At 48.2% G+C, this 24,082-nt stretch overlaps 1 protein-coding gene and 1 long non-coding RNA gene across 2 annotated transcripts; both read left to right on the top strand.

Annotated features, from left to right (window-relative positions):
• Positions 41-10,372, top strand: KLHDC7A (kelch domain containing 7A). Its single transcript, XM_021374694.1, has 2 exons — positions 41-4,665; positions 4,750-10,372. The coding sequence occupies exons 1-2, from the start codon at positions 3,984-3,986 to the stop codon at positions 6,276-6,278; spliced, it is 2,211 nt and encodes a 736-aa protein (XP_021230369.1). The 5' UTR covers positions 41-3,983; the 3' UTR covers positions 6,279-10,372.
• LOC110386995 lies at positions 13,214-17,936 on the top strand. The gene is made up of 2 exons (XR_002432346.1): positions 13,214-13,596; positions 16,103-17,936. It is a non-coding gene; the product is annotated as an uncharacterized LOC110386995 (long non-coding RNA).

Raw genomic sequence — 24,082 nt, 5'->3', positions numbered from 1 at the left:
GAAGATCTGGGGACTGGCCTGGGGTACCCAAGACCGCTGTGGGGAAGCCAGTGGCTTTCCAAGGCCTGGGGGAGGGACACACTTATGCTATGATGCTGGGGCCCAATGTCCATTGGAAAGGAAGCAGCAGAGACCATGTGCCTCTGTTTAGACCAACCCTAGTGCATGCCCAAGCTGGTAGAAGGGATGATCCTGACCCCACTGCACTGCTGCTCCCGGACTCAGCTCCATGGCGCTACCCATGCGCATCACCAGAATGAGTGCCGTTGGGGATGAGACTCTAAAAACGGCTGTGCCCCACACCATCCACCTGGTGCTAAGCCCCAGCCCTATGCAGGCATTCACTCCCCTGCCTTTTCCTCCAGAAACTTAATCCTGGAGGATTAGCTGACATGCAGCGCTTCAGCTTCCCAAAGCCCTGTACTAGTGCTAAGCATTATTACTATTATTACTATTATGATTAATTATTATTAAGCAGATTCACTTCCTACCACTCACTGTTGCCAGCAATTTCCAGACCTCAAAGGAACTGAATAAACACACAGCAGCTCAGGAGTTGCTACCGATGTGCAAAGCCATTCAGCATTGTAATTTTGGCTGGAAGCTATGCTGGGACAAGCTTGCTCCAGAGGCCCCGGATGGCTGGGAATTAGGAGGATTAGCAACTCCACTTTCATCCTGAAGCAAAAAGAACTAAACATCAGAATCCCTGCCGCCAAGGAAGGATGCCAGCTGCTGAATCCCCAGCTCTACAAACCAGCTGCCTCGTGCTCCAAAGTAGGTTACAAACACTTCCCCTATCTGTTTGAGGTGAGAACCTTTCTTTTCAGGGAAATCCATGCTATTTGGGTTACCTGCCTGCTGTAGACCATGCAGCACAGTTCCCAGTGGCACAGATATTCCTTGCTGGGTCAGAGATGCAGCAACCCCATTTGCGCTCTGGGGCCCTCATCCAAACACAATTAAACAACCATTATGTCTGCTCACTGTGACAGTGGGGGTTTACAGACCCTCAAGTCTTTGCTTAAATGCAAATGCAATGTCATTGCCTAGAACCATGGAAATGAACATAAGGAAGGCAGTGCCATTACCCACTTCAGAGCGGGTGAAGCACCAGTTTCAGAGTAACGCTACCACAGGGAGAGGATTGATGAGCTAGTGGGCTTGGTGTCCCAAATCTGCTATCCATATGGGACACTTGTCTCTTTCCTTGTTGGTAATGATTATAGACTCATAGAATCATGGAACTGTTAAGACCGGAAAAGACTTCTTAAGATCATCACTTCCAACTGTAGATCATCTAGTCCAACCATCAACCCACAACCCACCCATTATGGCAGTATATCTATCAGTGTGCAGAGAGGATGGAGATTGAGACCTCATCATTACTACAGCAGCCCAAATGATGACCAAAAGGATGCGTAAAGCTCTCACTTTGGGCAGAGGTGCCTGATTTCACGTTGTCTCACCAAGTGTTAGAGCAGCTCACTTCATCTGCCATATGAGCAGACGTGATGGAATCATAGAATCATTAAGGTTGGAAAAGACCACTACGATCATCAAGTCCAAACATCAACACAGCAGAGGGTGACACAGAGTGGTATTTTACCTCACCAAAAACCCCACACATAACCCAAGCCCAGCCATCACCTCCTGCCCCCTTATCCTTCACGTGATGCAGTCCTACATGGAATTACAAAGGACATCAATCAAATCCTGTCCCTCTCCCCACCACACACCCATTGTTGAGGATCTGGCAGTGAATAATGCAGGAGGCTGTGAGGTTACAGAGCTGCTCCGCTTGGTTCGTTATTGATGAGAGCTGACAGATCCTCCACTGACAATCTGCCTAAGAGATACGATTAGCTTGTGAAAAATTAATCGCACTTCTTAGGGATGACGCAAGATGAAAACCCCAAGGAATGACATTATCCATGTTCCCTAATTTTGGTGGACTTTGAAAAGGTTTTAGTGAAATTTGGAGGCAGCAATTACGTTCAATTAGGATGACAATTGCCAAGACATCACCTCAGCTTGCAATGGCTGTGTTCCCTGCTCCAGCACAGTCCCTGCAAGGTCCTTAGTCCTTCCAAGCCCTACAAATACACATGGTGATGAGAGAAACCACACACCGTAGCATGCCCCAGGCTAGGGCTTTGGCAGCCTTCATCTCAAGGATGCAGTGCATCCAACACCAGGAAGCCCCCAAGTTTGGGGGATATGGGATGGGGACACAAAGGCAGGGATGCATCATGTGGGAGCGACAGTGGGTTTTACTCGGTGCTCCCATGCCTCTGTTCCATCATTACCAGTCACAGCTACTTGGCTGGGTTCACAGGGCTGCTTACAAATGCATGTATAATTCATATTCCCTACACAAAGAGCCCCCTATGTAGATCTTAGTGCTGATTAACAACTGCAGCAGCGAGAGATGAAAAACTCCAGGGTCACATCTGCATACAGGTGGACGGACTTTGCATGACGCACGGAGCCAATTAGCCAAGCCCCAAAATGCACCCTGTCCTCAATGCATGCACAAATGCACAACAGCCCTGAAAAACAGAGCACTGCACAGAGTGGAGTGGTACTGCAGCCTTGAGGTCATGAGCAATGAAACCTGGTGCCACCAGACTCCAGTGGTGTCTTGGTTTCCCCATCCCTCGGGTAAGAAACTAGTACTGGTTGTCTCCCACGCACCCATCACAAGTTTTAGTGTCACCAGAGCTTATTTTTACAGCAAATCCCACTGCATGAGGACAAAGGGAGCAGGGCCCTGCATACCAACAGCACCCACATTTTGGCTGGTTTAGTTGGTTTTTTTTTGCATCTGAAAGAGCATATGCTGTTCTCCTTCACCTCCTTCTCATCTCATGCAGGACCTCGCTCCTTTGTGCATCTCCCAGTGCAAAGAAGTGTCCCTGGGGGAAAAGGAAGTTCATGCTTTCCCTTTGAATTCAGCCCACTCAGCAGAGCCTGCTGGGGGATGCCGTGCATAGAATGACCCCATACCCCTTGTTTCCCCTCCATGGGGATGCAAAATGCCCCAGATTTTTCAGAATTCAGATGGGAACTTCTCACACTCACGACATTTTTGCATGAGGAGTAGGAAAAAATGTGATATTGTCTGTGCCTCAGTTTTCCCCCAGCAACTCCCATCCTTGCATGCATCCTGATAAGCCTCAATGCAGCACTCATCCCTTCAAAATGATAGCTCACAACTCTCCAGTTCCTCCCTATACCATTTTTTTTCCCCTCAGCCCAATGGTTTTGCTTTCCTGAGCACATTCTCCCCCCATGCACACCATAACACCAGCCTGCAGTTCCCTTTGCACCTCCACCCCAGCTCTACTTGCAGCAGTTTGCCCTCCCCAAGCCCCCAGCTCCTCTCCCTGTGGCTCATTATCCACATGTCACTTCCAGGCTCACCACCAAGCAAGCTCGGTGGCTGCTGAGATACTTCCTGTCACCCTTCATTAGTGAGCGTGCTGCCAAATTATTCATCCTGTGGCGCAGAGCAGCTGCTCTGCGTCAGACCAAAGGTCTGCCCAGCTGTGGGCTGCCTCCTCCCTTCCCTCCCTGCGCTCAGCTTTCACCTGGCTTCACCCCTCTGGGAGACAAAACAGGGAAATAAAACCTTTCTTGGGTCAAGCAAGTTGTTTTCCTCTTCCACCACAGTTAAATAGCAAAAAGCAATGGAGTGAAACAGCGTCGGCAGGATGCATGGAGGAGATACGTTCCCTCCCATCAGGTTTGTGCTTCCTTAAGCTCTCCCCGAGTCTCTTTGTTTGCCAAGCTTTGTGTCACAGCTCCCTGCTGGTGACACCTGAGCCCTCCCTGTCCCACCTTGCTCAAACACACCGAGCTCCCATGCAAACTTCCTGCATGCTCAAAGTCACCTTGCCCCAAACTCCTGGCCGGTTCCGCTGGGGTCTCGGCAATCATTAATCGGATTCTTCACATTCCCGAGTGCTTGGCACAGAAAAATGAGCCAGTGGGTAACCGTGCCCTGGCAGTCCGACATGCAGCTGACTGGCAAGCTGGTCCTCTCTGCCGCCGCTCTTCTCCTGCTGACTTTGGCATACAGATTTTACAAGTCCCGCTCGGCACCTGGAGACAACAACCCGACATCTGATGCTTGCAGAGAGAAGGGGAGAAGGGAAAATGCAGCCCTGAATGGGCAGGATGTGGAGGGTCTACGGCACAGGCGGGTGTGCGGGGCATGGAGTGGTGGTGATGCCCAAGCGAGTGTCTCAGATCCACGGCGAAAGAGAGAAACTCTGCCAACAAGTGAGGAGGAAAAAGGAGGGGAGGCAAAATCTCACAGCACTGGGGATCTGAATGAAATGCTGAATGGGGAGGAGGGCGGTTGGAATGGACACAGTGTGCTTGTCCCACACATCATGCTTCCCAACCAGATGGCAGATGGGGGTGCACAAAGCACGGAGCAGGATTTGGCCAATAGAATTACCCCCCAGGAGGGGAGCAGAGGGACGATCCAGACCCTTAGTGTCACCTCGGAGCTGGGGGTAAAGATAACAGCAAGCTACAGGGAGTCAGATAGCTCCTACTCTTTCTCCTCGATTGCAAAGATCCAGGTGGAGGAGAGCTACATCGCTGAGAGGAAGGCAAAGGATGGGGATGGACGGCTGTCTCCTGGCCTCAGAGGTAAAGTCTATGACTACTACGTCCAGTCCGTCTCCCATTCAGTGTCAACAAAAAAGTCTCTCCCTTCTGCCTTTATGGGGACAGCCTTGAGATGTAGCTCGGAGCATGTCACGGAAGAATTGCAGTGCTTGGAGTGGGTCAACACAGAGCAACAGAGATTGGAGCGGGTCAGCGAAGAGCTGCAGGGATCAGAGGGGGTCAACAAAGAGCTGCAGGGATCAGAGGGTGTCAACGAAGAGCTGCAGAGCTTTGCCACTCCACTCCCTGAGACTCACTCCCAAGAACCAGCTGTGGCATCACAGGACCCTACCACCTCTTCTACTGTCCCATCAAATGCAGAGAGCTTGGAAAAGGACCCCAAGCCTCCAGCTTCCACTCGCAGCATCAGCCGCAAGAACAGCTTCCTCCAGATCTCAGAGAACTCTCACCTCCAGCTGCCCATGGATGGGTTCCGTGTTACACCAGCCAGCATGCCACCAGCAAGCCCTCAGCTGGATCTGGTGGCCAAAGCCAACTTCTTCCCAACATCACCCTCCAGTCTAGACACCCATTTGGACCTGGGCAACTGCTATGAGGTCCTCTGTAGGGCCAAGGTAGAGAAGCTTGGCTTCCTCCAGGAGGCTGCCTACAAGGTCATGAGTGACAACTACCTACAGGTGCTGAGGATGCCCTCCATATACTGCCGCCTCAATGCCAGTGAGCGGGACCTCATCCTTCAGCGCAGAATGAAGGGGAAGTTGTGCGTAGTTGTGGCAGACATCAGCACACGTGAGCTTGGCCTCTGTGCAAGCCAGCTCTGCTGCTATGATGACAAAGGGGACCGTTGGCATCACCTTTGCCATGTGCCACCAGAGGTGGTCTCCCAGGGGTGCGCCATGTGCAGCATGTTCAACTACCTCTTTGTGGTAGCAGGCTGCGAAGGCTTGGGCCACACACGGAGACCTTCCAACCGTGTCTTCTGCTACAACCCACTGACCAATATCTGGAGGGAGATCTGCCCCTTGAACCAGGCGCGGCCTCACTGCAAGCTGGTGGCCTTGGATGGCTGCCTCTATGCCATTGGTGGGGAGTGCCTCTACACGGTGGAGCGGTATGACCCACGGTATGACCGCTGGGTCTTCATTGCCCCACTGCCTCATGACACCTTTGCTGTAGCCCACACGGCCACAGTGTGTGATGGGGAGATCTACGTGACGGGGGGCACCTTGCGCTACGTGCTGCTGCGCTACGTGGCCCGTGAGGACAGCTGGATAGTCAGCCCGGCCAGCGGCGGCAAGGACCGGACAGTGGAGATGGTGAGTGTCAACGGTTTCATCTACCGCTTTGACCTCAATCGCAGCATGGGTATTGGTGTCTATCGCTGTGGAGCCAAGGCCAAGCTGTGGTATGAGTGTGCCACCCACGCCAAAGCCTACCCAGCCTGTTTCCAGTGTGCCGTGGTGGGCAGCCTGGTGCACTGCATTGGTCGCCACTTCCACATCCGCTTCTTGGCCGACCCCGTCTCACCGCGCTTTGGGACCAAGGAGCTGCAGCCCTTCCCTTCACCCCGGGGTAGCCTGATCCCAGTCGTCCTGGTGCTGCCATGGGCAGAGATGGCGCAGACACGGGTCTGAGACATGATGAGATTGTGACAACCAGGTAACAGAAGTCACCAACCTTCATTTACAGCTCTCTATTGGACTAATGCTATCAGGACGATGTCACATTCATTTACCTTCCACTGTTGGACCCATGGCATCAGGACGAGGTCACCGCCTCATTTTCCCATTCCCTGTAAGTGGAAAAGACGGAGACAGATTGCACTTAAACACACACAAACCCAGCCCTGGGGACGCAAGAAAGAGCAGAGTCAGAGCTGGGTGTACCTGTTTGCCTACAGGTATTTAAATGCAGGTGTGTCTGCTTGAACGCAAATAAACTCAGGCTCCCAGCTGCCCCCATAGATTGCTGCTTTGCAGATAACAGGTTTTTAATACTAAACCGCGTGTCCAACACATGGGGGGTCTTAGGGCACAGAAAGACAGCACTGAAGTTTGATCCCTAAGATGTATCTCCATAGCATGTCCCCATTGGTATCAAGCTGTCATTGAGCCTCCATGTCACCCCAGAGTGGGATGCTGGGGACCAAAGCATCCCATCAAGGTATCACTCCTTCTATTGCCTTGTTACCCATTACCTTATCCTCAGCCCAGAATAATATATAAATAAATATTTATACACATGCAATGTAAATAGATACTATAGATTTATAGACAGCTGGTCTTAAATAAAATTAATGCGAACATTTGGTAAAATTAACCACAGGCTACCGTTGCGCATCATTTAAGGACTAATGGGAACAAAGAGGCTGGTGCATGTTTTACATTGCTAATTACTGCACGAGCAATGTCTCCAAGGAAGAGCGTAAAAGCAAAGCAAAGTTCTCTCTGTGAGCAGCTGGTTTGGCAGCGGTGCCTCTCATCTCTTTTTCCTGGGGTTGTACTGTCCTCACTCTATTTACACCCCCGTGTCCTGCCAACAGCCCACTTTGGGTAATTGCATTTTCTTCCCCTAGCTCCTTGAGCTGTTAGAGAAATGGATTGTCATCTGTCATGTCCATCACTGCACACCGCTGCGGTTCTTGTACCTATATCCTTGGTTAAGCACAAAGCCACTAATGCATTCAAAGCACTTAGAGATAAGGGATGGCACTGGGTGCCACACTGTATGTCATATGGTGTGGGAGAGTGTAGGTTCATGTTTGTCTAGAGTGAATTTTCTGGGTGCGAGCAGGGAAATACCCTCAATTTGGTCTGTTTTTCTCCCAATTATTATTGCCACCTCATCTCATTATCTCTGCCATCGTGATGAATAGCCCAAATGGACAATTGGTGCATATGGATGTTCATGGGTTTTATGGCCACGTGTTCTCAAATATTTTCTGACCTGGCTCTAGAAGTCATTAACTCAGATCTCAATGTCCACAACCTCACAGAACTTACTTTTTCTCTCTGCATGGCCAAAAGTAGGTGATCTTTCAGGTCCCTCTCAACCCAAGTTGTTCCAGGAAATGGCCTTGAAGATCTTCCCACAATACTTCGTGGTATCAATGGGGACCTTCCTACTAACGCTAGGAGACCTTAGGAAGAGGCAAAGCCATGCTAATTAACCCTGCCTCTGCACTTTGCTCATTAGCACATAGTACATTGCCTTGGCTGATGGAGGATGGCAATGCAGCTCTCCCATGCTAGAAACTGTCATGGCCCTGGGGCCATCTCATCCCACCCTAGCAATGATGTGCAGTATCTCTCTGCTGTGATGCCTTATGAGTCAAAAAAAAAGGTTTATTATTATTCAGCTCCTCATTATTTGATTACCTGCACAGCCCATTCTCAGAGCAGCAATCCCAAAATGTTGGGCATCCCTGGGAAGGCGGGTGGGATGGAGGCAGCTGGACCCGTTCCAGCTGACAGCTCTTATTTCAAGCTTTGTAGGGATCCTGCCCTTTGCATGGTGACTATTTGCTTCCGCATGAGGTTTCACCTGAGATTTCAGGACCATGCAGGCAAGGATGAACACACTACAATAATAAAGCTTTTTCTCATTCCCCAGCATGATGACCATGAGCAATTAATAGCCCTCTTGTACCCACCCATATTAACACAGTTCTCCTGGGGTGGCATTCTGGAGATTGAAGGTGCCAAGGACGTCCCATGTCACTTCGTAGGGAAAGCCAATTTCAGGCACAAAGCACGCAGTGATCATACGCTCAAAGGTGAAGTGAGTTTTGGCTGAGGCTAGGGGAAAGCAGCACAGAGGAAAGGGCAAATGTAAGGCGATACTCTAACCTGGATGATGTTTTTTCCTTATGACATCAAGGCATTATTTTTGCAAAGTGGATTGGCGAAGAACTTTTTGCTCATCCTTTCAGCACCTATTCCTGGCCCACAGCACCAGCTCTGCTCACCTCCCAGAAGTGCTGATCCTTAGGTGTAAATGCTCAACCACACTGCTTTGCAAACTCAACCAAACACAGCCCTTGCACTAAATTTGGTATTTTCTTTTAATCAGGAAGCTCCATTATGCACTCCACCACATAAATTTAGGCAATTACATAGTTTAATGTACATTGATTCGGATTCTTAATTTTTACATTTTTGATTGTGGCAGAAAACAGTGAATGACGCATTTCTTGTTTACCAGACACTCTTTCTCCCTTTGCAATGTGCCAGGCTGCATCCAAATGGAAACTGGAAGTCAATTAAAGAAGTACAAAACTGGCATTTTAAAATCTTTTTTTTTTTATTAGTTAAACACTGCTACCTTCAATGTGTCAGCTACATCACGGGGAAAAAAAGCAAAAACTGAAAAAGTGAGCTTGTCCAGACATGTTTTGCATTTAAAACTGATGTGATACATGCAAGAAATCTTAAGTGCAGTCAGCTGCCAAATTAAGCAACTCATTCATGACAAGCAGGAGCAAGCTTGTATCGGTACCTGAGGTTGTTCCGAGGAGACCAGTGGGAATTTAAGAGCAGAGAAAAAGAAAAAAGGAAAAATCCTGGTGCCTGAAGCAACTCTCAGCCCCTGGCTGTGGCTTCTCGTGGATGCTGATGAGGACTCCTACATCATTTTTGGACATTATGCTGTTACAGGATGGATTTCCACAAAAGAGCCTCCATGAGACATTTGGAGGTGAAGTGATGTCCTCTCCTCTCCCGTTTATGGATTGGTGGTTGGACTTGATGATCTTTGCGATCTTTTCCAACCTTAATGATTCTATGATTTATTTCTTTGACCCTTCCACCAAATTGCCCTAGCGCTACTTGGTGGAGAATATGCTGGAGACACCAACACGAACCAGGAGGGTGATGGGGAGCTGCACCCAAATTGCTCAACCAAACCAATTTGGAAGCAGACATTGATACTACCACAATGGCTTGGTCCAAACTCATCCTACTGAATGGTGCCCAAGGGCTGCTTGGTAGCGTCTTGCTTACCCTGATGGGCTTGGAGGCTGCATCCTGCTCCGAAGGGGACACGGAGAAACTGGGGAAAGATGAGCATCCCAGGGATGTGGAAGCTCAGTGGGATCAAGAACCCTCTCCACAAAGACCTCATCCCAAATTTATGCCAAAAGGTTGAAAGATGGGAATCAGAACCTTGTGTGCAGAAGTGGGGCTCCTAGCACACCAAGGATGCCTGCCAGCCCCGAGAGGTCGGCAGTAATGAAAGAAGCTATCAGGAGAGCAGGCAGCCAGCCAGCCAAATGTAATTAGTGGCATTTGTGGACAATGAACCTCAGCAAGCTCGGGGAGGGAACGGAGCTGGGGGAAGGGAGCACATCCCCTGCCTTCATTCTAGGAAGAAAACATGCCCATTTGGAGTCTGTCCAAACTGGAATAACAGCCTGGTGAAGGACTATTTAATTAAAATCCACGCAGCGTTTGAAGGGAAAAGGGCTTGGAATGAATAAGCATGGTGATAAAATATGCATAGGCTCCAGCAGAAGTTCTCCCTCCCCAGCACAAGCCTTTGCTTAAAGTGTTGATGGCTTTTGATTCACAAGCTTCAGTGAGGAGGGAATGCTTGCCAGCCACTATTTCAATCCAGCAGGGTGTTTTTTTTCTGGGGGTTATTGCTATGCTATAGTTTAGGATGTGTCAGCGTCGGCTTCATAAACACAGATTAGGAATGCTATAAAAGGGGAATAAATAAATAAATAAAACCTGCTCTCCTGGCTGGAGTTTACCATCCTGCAAGCCTTGGCCAAAGGGAAATTTTTTCTCTATTACTGAAAGAAAACCAGTAAGGCTAGTTTATACTCACAGGAAAGCCACAGTGGGGGAGAAGGGAAAACTACAGCTGCAGAAGGAGGAAAGGGGTGGTTGTGGTGAGAAAGGCGGGCTGGGGTGACCAGAGGTCCCTTACAGGCACCAGCCGTGGGGTGACCAGAGAAGAATCTGGGGAGATGCTCTCTCACAAAGCCAATATCTAGCCAACCAATACCAGATTTAGTGTTATTTCAGCTCTTTGGGTTCATCACCCTCTACAGGGCCTGAGATGGATAAAAGAACATGGTGAAGGCATATGTGAAGCACAGATACAAAGTTCATCAAACCAGAAAGCAATAAACGTTCGTGCTGCTACTTCAGTTCTCACCCCACCCTGAGACCTTTCACGTGTAAGGGTTTTTGGGGCTCCCCATAGCTGCGCAAAATCTCCCTCGGGCATTTTGTGGCCCCAACACTGGCTCTTTCAGGTCAGCTCTGGACCCACTGGGATTTTTGCCTCCTTCATCCCTTTTCCGCTGCCTTATCATCTGGCAGTGCAGCACAGCCAAGCCCCAGCACACTCAGAGTGGTCACCGCTGATAAAGGGCTTAGGGCCTGTATTAAGAGTGAGACAGGTTCTGCAAGGTGTCCCAGGGGTGCCAAGCTGGGTCCAACCCAACTCCCTTTCCCCTTTGCACCAGCACATTCAACAAATCCCATATTAATCGCCACTGCAGGCAGCGTGCTCCTGTATGCCACCAGCAAAGGGCTGGGTGGGGGGAAACACAATTGTCCCACCATCAACATGTAAAGCTCCCTTTTACCTTGCCTAAAACCCTTCCTAGGGTTCAGCTGCTTTCCTTTGCTCCTCAATGCCAATGTCTCAGCACTGGACCAGAGCCTCAGCATCAGCATGCCAAGGACTGCATCTCATCACTACCCATGAAGCTTGCAGAATCCACCTCGCAGAGAACTGAGAGAATTTTCCCACCCGACACAGTGGGATTTACACCCACCCAACACAACAGCATGCAGCACAGCAGTTGCAACTAGCTGGGAAAATTGCTGGGGATGGGAATGATGGCACAGGGATGGATGCCTATCGATACCGACATTTGCTAAGAAAGCAGCTGGAGACTTTGGTAGTGAAACCCAAGAAAAAAAAAAAGTAAAAAAGAAGGAATTAATATCTTGCTGCACCAACGGAGAAGGCTTGGGAGCAGTAAATGGAACTGAAGGATGGTAATGGCATCCTTATAGGATGGGAATAACATCCTCAGAGGTTGGAGGATGTAGAGGGAAGAAGGTTTTGCCCAGCAAATGTTAACCTAGAGAGAGAGGATCCCCAGTTCCATGCTTGATGAAAGGCACTGCCATTCCCAGCAGGGTTTTATGACCAAGATCAGAATGGGAAATTTCCTCATAGCTGATGCTTTGGCATAGCGCCCTTGGAATCCAACTGGGCCCCCAGGACTGGGGAGGACAGAAATCACAGTTGGCATTTCCTACGTCCTGTCACATCCCAAAGGCTCTTGGGGTGATTTTCTATAAAGGTGAAATCATTTGCAGGATAGAGATCAACTTCCCTACCCATGTACCTATTTTTTAGGACACACCCATGGAGCATCCCCAAAAATTCCCCAGCATAACAGGAAGCTCATCCCAACCCTGACCTGGCAGTTCGGGTGTTAACTCCCATCATCGATGGATTTTCCCTGCCCTCTGTCGATAAACAGCAGCAATTATGTCGCATTTCTCTGATGGCTACAGATCTTTAGAAAATACACACAATAGCACTTCACTGAATATCAATGACACACAAACACAATCCATAATTTCACTGGCTGCTGAGGCTTCCCAACTCTGCAGCAATTTTTGTTGTTGCTGTTGTTTAAACCTTGAACAAGAGAGAGTCAGATCCTCTCATGGTTTGCACCAGTTTCACCCTTTGGTTTTAACTGATGGTGACTGCATTGACATCTGGTCAAGTGTTTTTTTTTTTAATCTTTTCTTTGTTTTTAAAGCTTGTGGTCATGAAACAACCGCTCAAGCAAAATATTCACAGGGAGAATTGAAATCCTCAAAAGGAAGCCAGTTTGCTCTTGGTTGCTGTTCGGTCACAATAGAGCCTCTTCATTTCCCACCCCCACCCCCCAAATAAGAAGAAATTTTTATGAAAGTGTCATTTCCATCATAAAGGAGCACTGCTTCCACTCCCTGAGGGCACTGAGGCCATTGCAAACACTCCAACATACTCATACAGCTTCCAGGTCCGTTCTACCACATTTTGCCTTAAAACAGGTGGAAAACACCGCTTTTCCCCCTTTTCCTCCTTTTTTTCCTGTTCCCAGCCCTTAAATCAGTACCAAGCCCAAAATTCAGCAGGGCTACAGTGCAGATCATCTGACCGTTTTCTGAATTTTACATGGGTTATGTTTGCAGAACATTCACCATGTATAGTTCGGGGCCGAATCTCAGTGCGCAAGCCCTCTGCTCACCATTGATTCATATCTGCAAAGCCTTTGGCCCAGGATTTCCAGATGCTCACTTTGATGGGCTCTTTGCCACCCCAGCATCTTGGTTATGTCTTTGTATGCTGCTCATCCCACATGAATTATTGCTTGTAAAATCAGCCCCAAAATCCCTACTAGCAAGGATGGATGGAAGAGGTTTCGCACCATCCCCCATATTGTGGTACCCACACCATACTCATGCTCCTTCCTTGCATCACTTTGCTTGGATGCATGTTTTTTGACCAGGACAATCTTAAGGTCCCCCAAAAAGCCACAGAGCTTAGCAATAAGATCCCAGATCTGACCGAAATTTAGAGTGGGATTCTCAGTGGGGATGGGAATTGCAAGTTTTCCCCCTCTGATCTTTCTCTTTGCACATGTTTTGGTTTAGAGCAGACAAGGGGAGGCTTCCGTGCAAAACAGCAAATAAGAGTGAAGTACTATATGGGAATTGCTAAGTCACAGCCTGAACCAATGATTGAGCACCTGGTGGAAGGACACAGCCAGCCCTGGGAGCACAGGTGAAAGCAATTCACCCGCATGACTGGAATGGGTGGAACCAGGTTCTCTAAGCCTCATTTAAGGGCTGGCTGGCCTAGGGAAGGCTTCTCTACCTGGAGATCCCTCCTTTTGGAGTATGTGGTGAGCTCTGACCCTTGGGATAGGTAAGCAAATCTTTCTTTCTTTGACTTGGTTTTGACCGTTTCCAGTTTTTGAGTGTTTTAGAACTGGTTGTCTGCCATTGCCTTTCCCTACAAATACATTGGGATGTTCCCCCCTGGGGCCTCATGTGTTTGCAGCCCAAGGGTCACAGCAGGGCATGAATACAGCCCCAGATGCGCAGCGTGGAGAGCTCTGGGCTCACCATACAGCTGCTCTTCCCTTTGCTTTCAAACAACCTGAGGTGAAGTGCTAACAGTCACTGGCATAAAGAAAAGCATCTGCACCAAGCCAAGCATCTCTGAAATTTTTTATTTCTGCATGATAGGCCTACTTGGAGAGCTTTTCACTTGTAATTAGAATACAACCATTATGAGGATTTTGTTTTCAGGTTATTGCTGTTGGCATGGTTTTTCCTCACTTCCTCATTGGGGTTGACAGATGAGGGCTGAAATAGTAGGTTGCTGTGGCTGGAAAAAGCACCAGCCATGAAATGAGTGCTCAGTAAAAGAGAATCATGTCTTCTTGATGCTTTCTGACTCTCTGCTTGTTTTGCTGTCCCATAACCACATGCTTATTAAGGCAGGGTGGCTTGTTAGCCTGTCTACTTCAATGCTTCCATGGGTAATGCAAGGGCAGTGCTGCATATACCTACATTCACATCCTGCAAATCTTGGAGGTGCCTCCAGTCTTGGCTTTAAAGATAATAAACAGCAATGCAGCCTTGGGTTTGAGCCTGGGAGAAGGAGGTTTAAGAGGCAGTGGTTGGGAAATTAAGATTGCACAGCTGTCCTAAAGCCACTTGGTCACCCATCTTGGCCATGGGTTGTACCTGGCAAGGACAGAGCACTGCTAAATTAAAATCATGGAATCATTAAGGCTGGAGAGGACCTTTAAGATCATCAAGTCCAACTGTCCACATACCACCAATATTGCCTGCTGAGCCATGTGTCCTTAAGCATTACACAGTTTTTAAACACCTCCAGGGATGTGACCCCACCATCTCTGTGGGCAGCCTGTGCCAGTGCCTCACCACTCCTTTGGAGAATAAAGTGTTCCTAATATCTAACCTGAACCTCCCCTAGTGAAACTTGAGGCCATTCCCTCTCATCTGAACTTCATTAGGAGCAAAACCTCATGGATACAAAGCTTTGGTTAGATGAAAATTGCTGGCTCCAAAGCAGCCAGATGGTGCCCAGGTGGCTGAGGGAAGATCAGTGTTCCCCTTTCTCAAGCCTTTTTCCTGCTCAAAAAAGGTCAGTGAGCTACAACTGATGCAGTGTGGCATCCAGCTGATTTTTTTTTTTATTTTTTCCTTCGCTTGGTTTTGCCCACCAGACAGTACAAGTACCACTTTGGGGCCAAGGCTGAGGGTAAACACTTGTGGAACAATGCCAGGACCTGTTTGCCTCCCTGAGTGTGCTGCGGTGATTTCTCAGCCAGTAGGAACCAAAGATGTGATGTTCTGTTTTCCTCCCTTCACACAGTCAGGATCACAATCCAGATCACGGAGACATTGCTTTGCTGCCCTTTCAGATTAAATGTGTCACCACAGGCTATTCCTGCAACCCTCTGCTAGTGACCGCAGTGTTGATGGGATTAAGTGAGCGTGTATGTGTTTTGGCTGGGGAAATAGTCCTTGTTTTTTGTGGGAATGGAGAGAAGGACTCTGCACAGGTGTGGGATCCTCCTGCCCCAGGGAAATTCTGGTCATATCTGGGTCATAATGAGATCGAAGCTCCAGAGAAAGAGGCCAGAAGGACCACTGAGACCCAGGATTGCTTCAGCATCTCAAGAGCCCCAAACTGGTGCAGCAAATGGGACCTGGAGGATCCATCTTGTCTGTTGGGCTGGTTGGGGGATCTAAGAGGACTCAAAAAAACAACACCCACACCCACACCCACACCCTGAACAGAGAGCCTAGGGAGCTCCCAGCCACAAGCACTGCCAGTCCTGTCTGAATGTGTTAGGCATTGCTTCCCTTTAAACCATGCTGAGCCAGCTCAGCTCTCCAGTCATTTCTACTTGTAGGCTTCTCCCCATTTTGCTTTAGTTTCTCTTTGCACTTTTCTCCTTTGTAAAGAGAAAATGGCCTGTGATCATCAGCAGAACTGAAAGCTGGGGAGTGGGAGAACACCTGAGTTGCAGACTGGCCAGGCCAGAGGTGTGGGAAGGATCCAGCTCTCCCAACTGCATCTCCCATCTGGGCAGATAGAACTGGATACGGGAATGGGGTCATGTAAGGATCTGGCTGCCGAAGTGCCCCAACCTAAAAGTAATGCGGCCCTGACCGGTAAGTTGTTTTGCTCATTCTTGAGAATGAGACACTGGAATAAGAGGGGGAAAAGTGAATAGGTGTGGTATTTCCTCAGGGAAGAGAGAAATTTCCATCTTCACCCCAACTGGCTGTTAGGTAGCCCATGGCAATCTACCAAGAATAGCTCTGCAGGGAATCTGGATGCAATTTGGGCTGTTCTGGAAAAATCACCCTCAATTTTTTTTTTCCTACAGCCCTCACAATGCCCGTACCTTCACCTGGACAATTAAGTCTGGAAGTATCTACTTATTTCCTATTCCAAGATACAGCCTTCTTGTGTTTGCTTCTCTAAAAAGGAGGACGTCTCCCTGCGCCACAACCACCAGCTCCCAAAGGAGTCTGCAAACACCCCACCTGGACCTACCTCTCCATGAGCCCCATCCCTTTGCCTGCCCTCCCAGCTCTATCATCTGCTGCGGCCTCCTGCTTTTGGCATAGCTCACTGATTAATTGTTAATTAGCAACTGGTTTGCAGCACTTTGCTGGCACAAAGGTCTGGCATGGGCCAGGACCATCTGCTCAGGTGATGAGCTCAGCTCCTCATCTCCCCATTTTGACAGGGAAGGGGAAAAGAAATTACAGTCCTTGTGCTTAACCCCTCCAGCCAGTGTTGCTTGTGCTGCCTCGTTATGCCCAAGTTAAAGCCCACTTTCCTCCATGACTGGATCCTGTGATCCTGGAGGTCCAGGTCATCCCCAGCACATGTCACAATGGAGCAGGGGACCGGCAGCATCTGTTGCTAGAGGGCCATGCTCCCAAAAGAGCACCTGGAAAGACTCGGGAGGGGATGATTAGACAGATAGCTGTCCCAAGTATCTGGACTTGCGTCTTGGAGTCACGCCACGGGTGATGCTGTTGCATGGCAGGCAGAGTTTGATGCTCCCCCACCCTTTGTCCCCTGCAAGGCACGGATGTGGTTCCCACATCCTCTGCTCACACCAATCCTTGGGCTATGCTGACCCCTCCTGGGCTGTGGCCTGTACAAGCAGCATCCTTGCCTCTTTTTCTCTTACAAAACAGAAAATGAGATCCTTACTGGTCTGCAAAGGGCTTCTCCCTTCTCTCCAGGGAGCCTGCAGGCATGGCTTAGCCTCGATGCTTCCAGCTCACTGCCCTCCAGCCTTTGGTCCTCCAAAACAGGAAGGTCGCAGAGCAGATGTATTTGTTGGGTTTTCCCCCTCTAGTTCTACCTTCCCAGAGCGATAATAGTAGAACAGTGCTCCTGGATTATGATCAAACCCCACCAGGCAATGGGCGCTTCTGGATGGTCATGGGCTCTGCAACATGAAGTGAACAGATGTGACCAGGCTGCAGAAGGAGGGGACATACTGAGTTTCCAACTCCTCAGACCCTCCTCTCCACCAACTCACTCGTTTCAGTTGCTGCCCTCAAGTGAGATAATGAACTCCAAAGTAGCACACAGACAGAAACAGGAACTCAAACGAGAGCTCTAACAGCGGCTGTTGAATAAATCATTAAAAGTAAGTGCCAGACTTCAGAGATCATTTGCAGGAGAAGTCTAAATCCATACCTGCAGCTCCTCATTGAGCTGTTGCTTTTGGAGGTAATTTACCGTCATCTCCACAGGCAGCTGCATACTCAACGGCTCACTAAACACAGAGACCATGGATGCACCAAGGTCCAGGGCAGACTACTTGCACATGTGTTTGTCCACAATTTGAGCCCTCAGAGCTGCCATTCAGGAGCATTTGGCTGAAGTTACTTCAAGCCAACGCCTCCCTTTCTATTCATGGGAGATGCGTTAAAGGATGAAGACCAAGAGCTGTTGAGAAATGCAGTGTTTTAAGGTTTGTGGAAGGGGTAGCCACCTGTCTGCTTATGGTGTGGTAAAGTGCTGCTATATTGTGCATTTATGGGCATTAAAAATCGCCGAGCACTGTTCAGAGATATCTTCAAGTAGCTTATAAACACACAAAGCAATGCTATCCATTTCCATGCATCAGTACTTTACCCTGAGTGGAAAAATGAATGTGTCTTGACAAGGAGCTACCTCAAATCTCAGTTGCTTGAGGGTGAAAGACCTGGGATGGTTTTGTCTTCCTCACCCAAGTAATTAAAGCTTATGAACAGGATACACATTGAGTTAAAGAAAGGGGAACCCCAACGTTTTCCCTGACCTGCATCCTGCTCCATATTTTCCCAAAGCGTTTATCAGAGCTGCATCCTTTAGCAGTGATTGAAATGTGCTATTTTCCCCAATACAAATAAAACTACTGAGGGAAGGAAAGGAAAAGTAATCAGGCAGACTAAGAATAAGCACAAAGAGGTGCATCAACCTTAAGCTAAGCAACATCCTGGGGGGCGCTCGGAGCTCATTCTGGAGAGGAGAGACCCGAGGCGTCCAATGAAGCTCAGGATCAGCCCAAAATCACCATCCTAGCTTTTGAGCATCCTCGCAGTACCTCCTATCCTCCAGCTCCTTGCAGGGTGTTCTTGCCATCTAGTGGCTCCTCTGTTAAGCACAAACACAAATAAATAGGATTTCTTCCCTCACCCTCTGCTATTTCCATCTTTAAGCACCGTGTGCCCTCTGGTCCCCAGGACTAGGGTCTGCCTGCTCCAGGCGTGCACAGAGCATCTCAGTATGCCTGTGATTGCTCCCACACTGCCACCAGGATCACAGAAAGGCGTCAACAAGTTCATTTCCACAGCTGAGTGCCTTTTTCACTGTTGCATCTGTATTTTTTACTATTTCATTTGCAGCTTGCACCCTTCCAATCTTTTCTTCTTTCAATCCTGCACTATTTGCTGTTCTTCTGTGGGTTATTACTGCCGTAGCAGAAGATGACATGTTTCTTCAGAGAAACCCTGAAGGTGCAGAATAACAGACTCCAAGGTCAAATTGGGTCATAAAATTTTTTTAGCATCATAGTTTCACATTGTTCAGTAATTCTGGAGGAAACAGAGGGCCCATGTCCCACCTCCACTCCCAAACCCTTGGTTTTACCCTAAGACCCTTTTTCTTCTTACACCCTAATGGAGAAGAGGAACACCCACCCATTCCTTGACACCGTTCACCTCCCACATGAACGAAAGTGCAGAGTACATCTGCAAAAGCAATCATTTCAGTGAATTTCAGCCAATTTACAGTCTGATCATTGGCTCTAGCAAGCCAAGATTGATGTAGAGGACCTTGAGACCTCACGCACGTGGCATTATTTGATTTCCTTCCTTCCAAGTGCCCCAAAATTGTCAGAAAGAGCACTTCATGGCATGCTAATGAGCCCTTTCACAGGCAATAGCTTGTCTGAGTCTGCCAACATGTAGCTTTTATTGAAAATCACTATTAGACAAGGCTCAGTGCTTATACAGTGGCATATTCTTCCTATCAACCCACCCAAACCACATTTAGGAACAAGATAACGCTTGCTGCTTTTCAGTGAGCATGTAGAAATGCTCCTCCTCCTGTGTGTGAAGTACCTCCCTGCTAATTTCCCCCCATTTTTTCATTTTTATGCTATTAACCACTTACAGTCATCTTCCAGATGCGTCTTATCGTGGGGAGATGGACCTGACTTTACTGCAGAAGTTCTCTAGAAGGACAACAAGCAAAAAAGAAAATCAAATATGTGCAGTGGGAAACTTGAGAAAAAGCAGTTTAACAAATTGATGAGGAAGACAGACAGATGAGAATCAAAGGACATCTCTATGCAGTGTAAAAGGAGAGATATCACCTGGGATAGTCAGAGGTGGGCAAATCTCACAGTACGCTAGGGAAGGAAGGAGGGGAAATAAACAGAAATCTCTAGGCAAGGCTGGCTAAAGGCTATTTCCCTCCACATCCTTTCTCCTCGTTACTCCCAGAGCTAGGAATTGGCCTAAAACTCAAGTTATTGATCATTTTGATAGCAGTGGTTATGCTGGCTCTTCTTCTCTGGTCCAATGAAAAACTTCAGCAGAATCCACGCCATTGGGCAGAATCAAGGCAGGTAATAGGATATCAGTTAACATTTTGGTTCTTGTAGTCCACAATACAGAAGAGATCAATGGAAAGAGAAGCAGAAGACACTGCGGAGAAGTCTCGAGAAAAAGCCTAAGGAGCTGCTACAGATAGGGACACCTGCTGGCCAAGGCTACGTAGACACATCATTCCCAAATAGGATATGCCAATGCAAAGACCATCTTTGTCCTCACTCTCAGTTTCAGAACGATTGTAGCCTACAGGGATATGATGTCATTGGCATCACTGAGATGTGGTGGGATGACTCTCACAACTGGAATGTAGGAATAGATGTGTATAATCTCTTTAGGAAAGACAGGCGGGGAGGAAGGGGAAGAAGTGTTGTCCTCTACATCAGTGGCCACCTGGAGTCCATGGAGCTCCACCTGGGGATAGAGGAGGAGCAGACAGAGAGCTTACGGGTTAAGGTTAAAGAGAAGGCAGGGGAAGGAGGCATCATAGTGGGGGTCTGCTACAGGCCACCTGATCAGGAAGACCAAGTGGATGAGACCCTTTATAAACAGATAGGAGCAGCTTCACATTCAAAAAACATTGTCCTCATGGGAGACATCAACCACCCTGATATCTGTTGGAAGGACAACACAGCAGTGCACCGGAAATCGAAGAGGTTCCTGGCATGTGTTGATGATAACTTCCTCTTCCTAGTAGTATGGAAACTCATGAGAAAAGGCGCTATGCTGCTGGACATTGTCCTCACCAACAAGTTGGGGCTGGTGAGTAATGTGAAGCTCAAGGGCAGCCTTGGCTGTAGTGATCACGAAATGGTGGAGTTCAAAATCCTTAGAGTGTCAAAGAGGGTGTGCAGCAAGCTTGCTACTCTGGACTTCAGGAGAGTAGATGCTGAACTCTTCAGGGAACTGCTTGGCAGGGTGATGTGGGAGAATGCCCTGGAGGGAAGAGAGGCCCAAGACAGCTGGTCGGTATTCAAGAACCATCCCCTCCAAGCCCAGAAGCAGTGCATCTCGAGAAAAAGGAAGGCAGGCAGGAGTGCCAGGAGGCCTCCGTGGATCAGCGAGGAGCTCCTGGACTTACTCAAGCTCAAAAAGAAAGTCTATAGGGAGTGGAAGCAAGAACAGGTTACCAGAGAGGACTACAGAGAAGCTGTCCGAGCAGCCAAGATTCAGGTTAGGAAAGCTAAAACCCAGGCAGAATTAAATCTAGCCAGGGACATAAAGCGGAACAAGAAGAAATTCTGCAGGTGTTTCAATAGGTTCAGACTTGCTGCATCTGCCCAAAGCCCTGGGGGCTGCCCAGCAGGAACGAGGCAGACAGGACACTGAGCAGAACAACGTGGTGGGAATGGGTTGGTGGTTGGACTTCATGACCTTAGAGATCTTTTCCAACCTTAATGATTCTATGACACAAGATGGAAATTAAGATTTTTGCCCTTTGCTTAGGGCACAGGCAGCACTTTAAGAGAAATAGCAATCATTCTTAAAGAGAATTTGAGTATTTCTTTTTGAGGGTCTGATTTTCTTAACCCAAGAGCCCTCTGTGCCATCTGTCCCCAAACAGGAGCTCCAACCACCTTCATCCTCACGAGACACAGGTGCTGCTCAGCACAAAGGCACGTCCCCTGGCCAACTGCTAGGGGTTAGCACCTTGGTAAGACAACTCCTTTAGCAGCTCTCTGTTTTTAAGTGACCCTCACCGTGCCAAGTCACACAAAAACGCAAACCAGCAGAACTGACAGTGTTTTTTTTCCTTATGTTCTTTCCTTACGCACCTTATATTTCCCCCCCTTTGTGTTTTCTAGCTTAATGTCTGTTAACACCAATCTCTATACCTGGACACTAACATGACATAACATGTGAGACATTTGTCTTCCCAATTCACCTGCTCCACTCTCTCCCTTTTGGCATCATCTTGGCACAGGAGACCTATCCAGAATTCCCTTGCTGGAAAAACAAACAAGTTTGATTCAAAAACATGCTCTGAGGAGGAATGGAGGACATTTTTCACGGTGGCTGATAGACATCCCTGCAGGGCTCAGGCATTGCAGGTGCTAAGCAGGGGCCAGCATTGAGTGCAGAAACTCAAGTTGTGGTGAGCAGGGATACACATTGGGTGGGATTTCACTTGTCATTATTCACATATTTGTTACAGCTACCAGGCAGGACTGTCAGCTGCCTTCACCCATCTCCCACCCCATCCACCCAGACAGAGATAAATGTAGAGTTCATTTCAGTTGAGGCAGGTAGTAAATCTTGACTCAATGTGCAATTGGATTGTAACAAATGATATGATGTGACTGGAACTGAATAACTGAAGTTGCATCCCATAATTCTAGAAAGGTAACAAACACAAATATTTGAGTGATTGTATTTACAGCGATGTTACCTGTGAGCGTAAAATCACAAAAGGTTCTCGTACAATGCATCTATATGGGAACTATTAGATCAGGGCCTGAACCAGTGATTGAGCACCTGCTGAAGGGGAGTAGCCAGCCCTGGGAGCACAGGTGGATGCAATTCACCTGTGGGTGTGGACCTCATTTAAGGGCTGGCAGCCAAAAGGGAAGCGTCTCTACTTGGAAGCTGCCTCCTTTGTTGTGTTGGGTGAGCCTTGAGCCTTTGAAAGGGGTAAGTGATTCCTCCCTTTTTTTTTGCCAGATTATGGCCTCTACCTTTCCTGGAGAATCTGAAACTGTTTTAAAGCAGCTGTATCTACTATTGCCCATCCTTACAATGCCCTTCAATTCTTCTCCAGGAGAGATTAATGGATTATATCCCTTTCTTCAAAGTGGTGTTGAAGGTGCTTATGTGAGTTCCTTTCTTTCACTACTACCTCATTTCTGGAATGCTTCAATCAGACCCTAGTTATTGCCTAGTAGGCTGACTATGTGTTGCAGCCCTGGGAATGCCTAGAGCTAGTCCCCTATTCCTTAAAGGGGTTCTGCATTCCAGAGATAGTGTTTGCACGCTGTAAAATTCATCTCCTTTTGGTTAAGCCCTTATTCTCTCTTTCATGGGTCTTGCCTTATGATCTCCCCCTTGGGGCTTTAAACTTAGTTTGTTTGCTAGCACGTTGTCCTACCCCAGTTCATGACTGTAGCTACTGATGCCATGTGTTAATTCTACCCACACAGGGAGTTGTTCAAGGGTATTCTGTCAATCCTTTTCATGTACTGAATTATGTTCTGTGTCTCTTTTGATCTCCTCCTGTTTTGCAGCTAGGTGGGGTTTAAGGATAGCTGGGTCTCCTCTAATTCATAATCTAAGCGCTATGAGATCTACTCGAGCAGCTAATGGAACATCACAAACCACTCATTCATGCATTGCTTACGTGCAGGCAGCTTTTGTGATGGCTGTGGAAAGCCCATTTAGAGATCAAATGGGGATTACATGGGGTTCGCCTCGCTCCGTGGGATCTGTTTCCCCTAGCCCAATAAGCCATATGGCTCCTGATAAAGTGAGGCACATCTACCAGGCTGGGACCTAAGCTTAAGAAAACTCCCAGAACCCAGTAGCCATTTGCTTTGTCCTCACTCGGTATAATATGCTCTCCACCACTCCTGCATACTCGCCTCAAGTATTCTGTTTTCAGCTTTACCTGGTTCTCTGCTATGCCTTTCTTGCAGATTGGTCAATTGTACTAGATCCCAGGGCATAGTTCTCATAGTACATTGTGGCTGGCCACCTCAGGCTGCTGCAGTTCTTTCTGTTTTAACAGCAAGTCTGCCTTCATATTCAGGGGGATTTATGGGAAACAAAGGCTTGTCCTCTTCTGGACCACTGTAGTTGTGACTACCTCAGATATCTCCATCCCTGTCTTCAGGGGATGCTATTAGTTTCCTAATCTGAATGATACCCTATCCCCCATCCTCCACACACCATTGAATAGCTAGCTCTGAAGCTGTGGGACCTGACAGCTTGAAGAAATGAGGCTCCTGGTCCGCTGCGTGCTGGGACTGGTCTTAAAGAGGCTCTGTGTCTGGTGGGGAACATTATGGAGATCTTCCAGACCAGAGTACTAGGTGAGTTTCCCAGGAGCCACTGAGCATACAGACTTCCTTGTCTGCCCTGGTTGCACCCCTGTCATCCAACCTCCTTCACTGTGTCTCGTGGCTTAAGGATTCTTATAATAGAATCCTTAGAGTTGGAATTGACTTCTAAAGGTCATCTGGTCCAACTCCACTGCAATGAACAGGGACAGCCATGGTTAGATCAGGTTGCCTGGAGCCTGATCCAGC

This window comes from Numida meleagris, chromosome 20 (genome assembly GCF_002078875.1).
Source record: "Numida meleagris isolate 19003 breed g44 Domestic line chromosome 20, NumMel1.0, whole genome shotgun sequence".
Classification (NCBI taxonomy): domain Eukaryota; kingdom Metazoa; phylum Chordata; class Aves; order Galliformes; family Numididae; genus Numida; species Numida meleagris.
The sequence above is the reverse complement of the archived record's forward strand: the minus strand, read 5'-3'. Positions and strand labels throughout refer to the sequence as shown.

Bases quoted from the DNA above. Each gene is read 5' to 3' on its own strand.
- KLHDC7A (XM_021374694.1), top strand. From the start codon at position 3,984: ATGAGCCAGTGGGTAACCGTGCCCTGGCAGTCCGACATGCAGCTGACT. The intron at 4,666-4,749 runs GTAAAGTCTATG...TTATGGGGACAG, and splicing joins GCTGTCTCCTGGCCTCAGAG to CCTTGAGATGTAGCTCGGAG.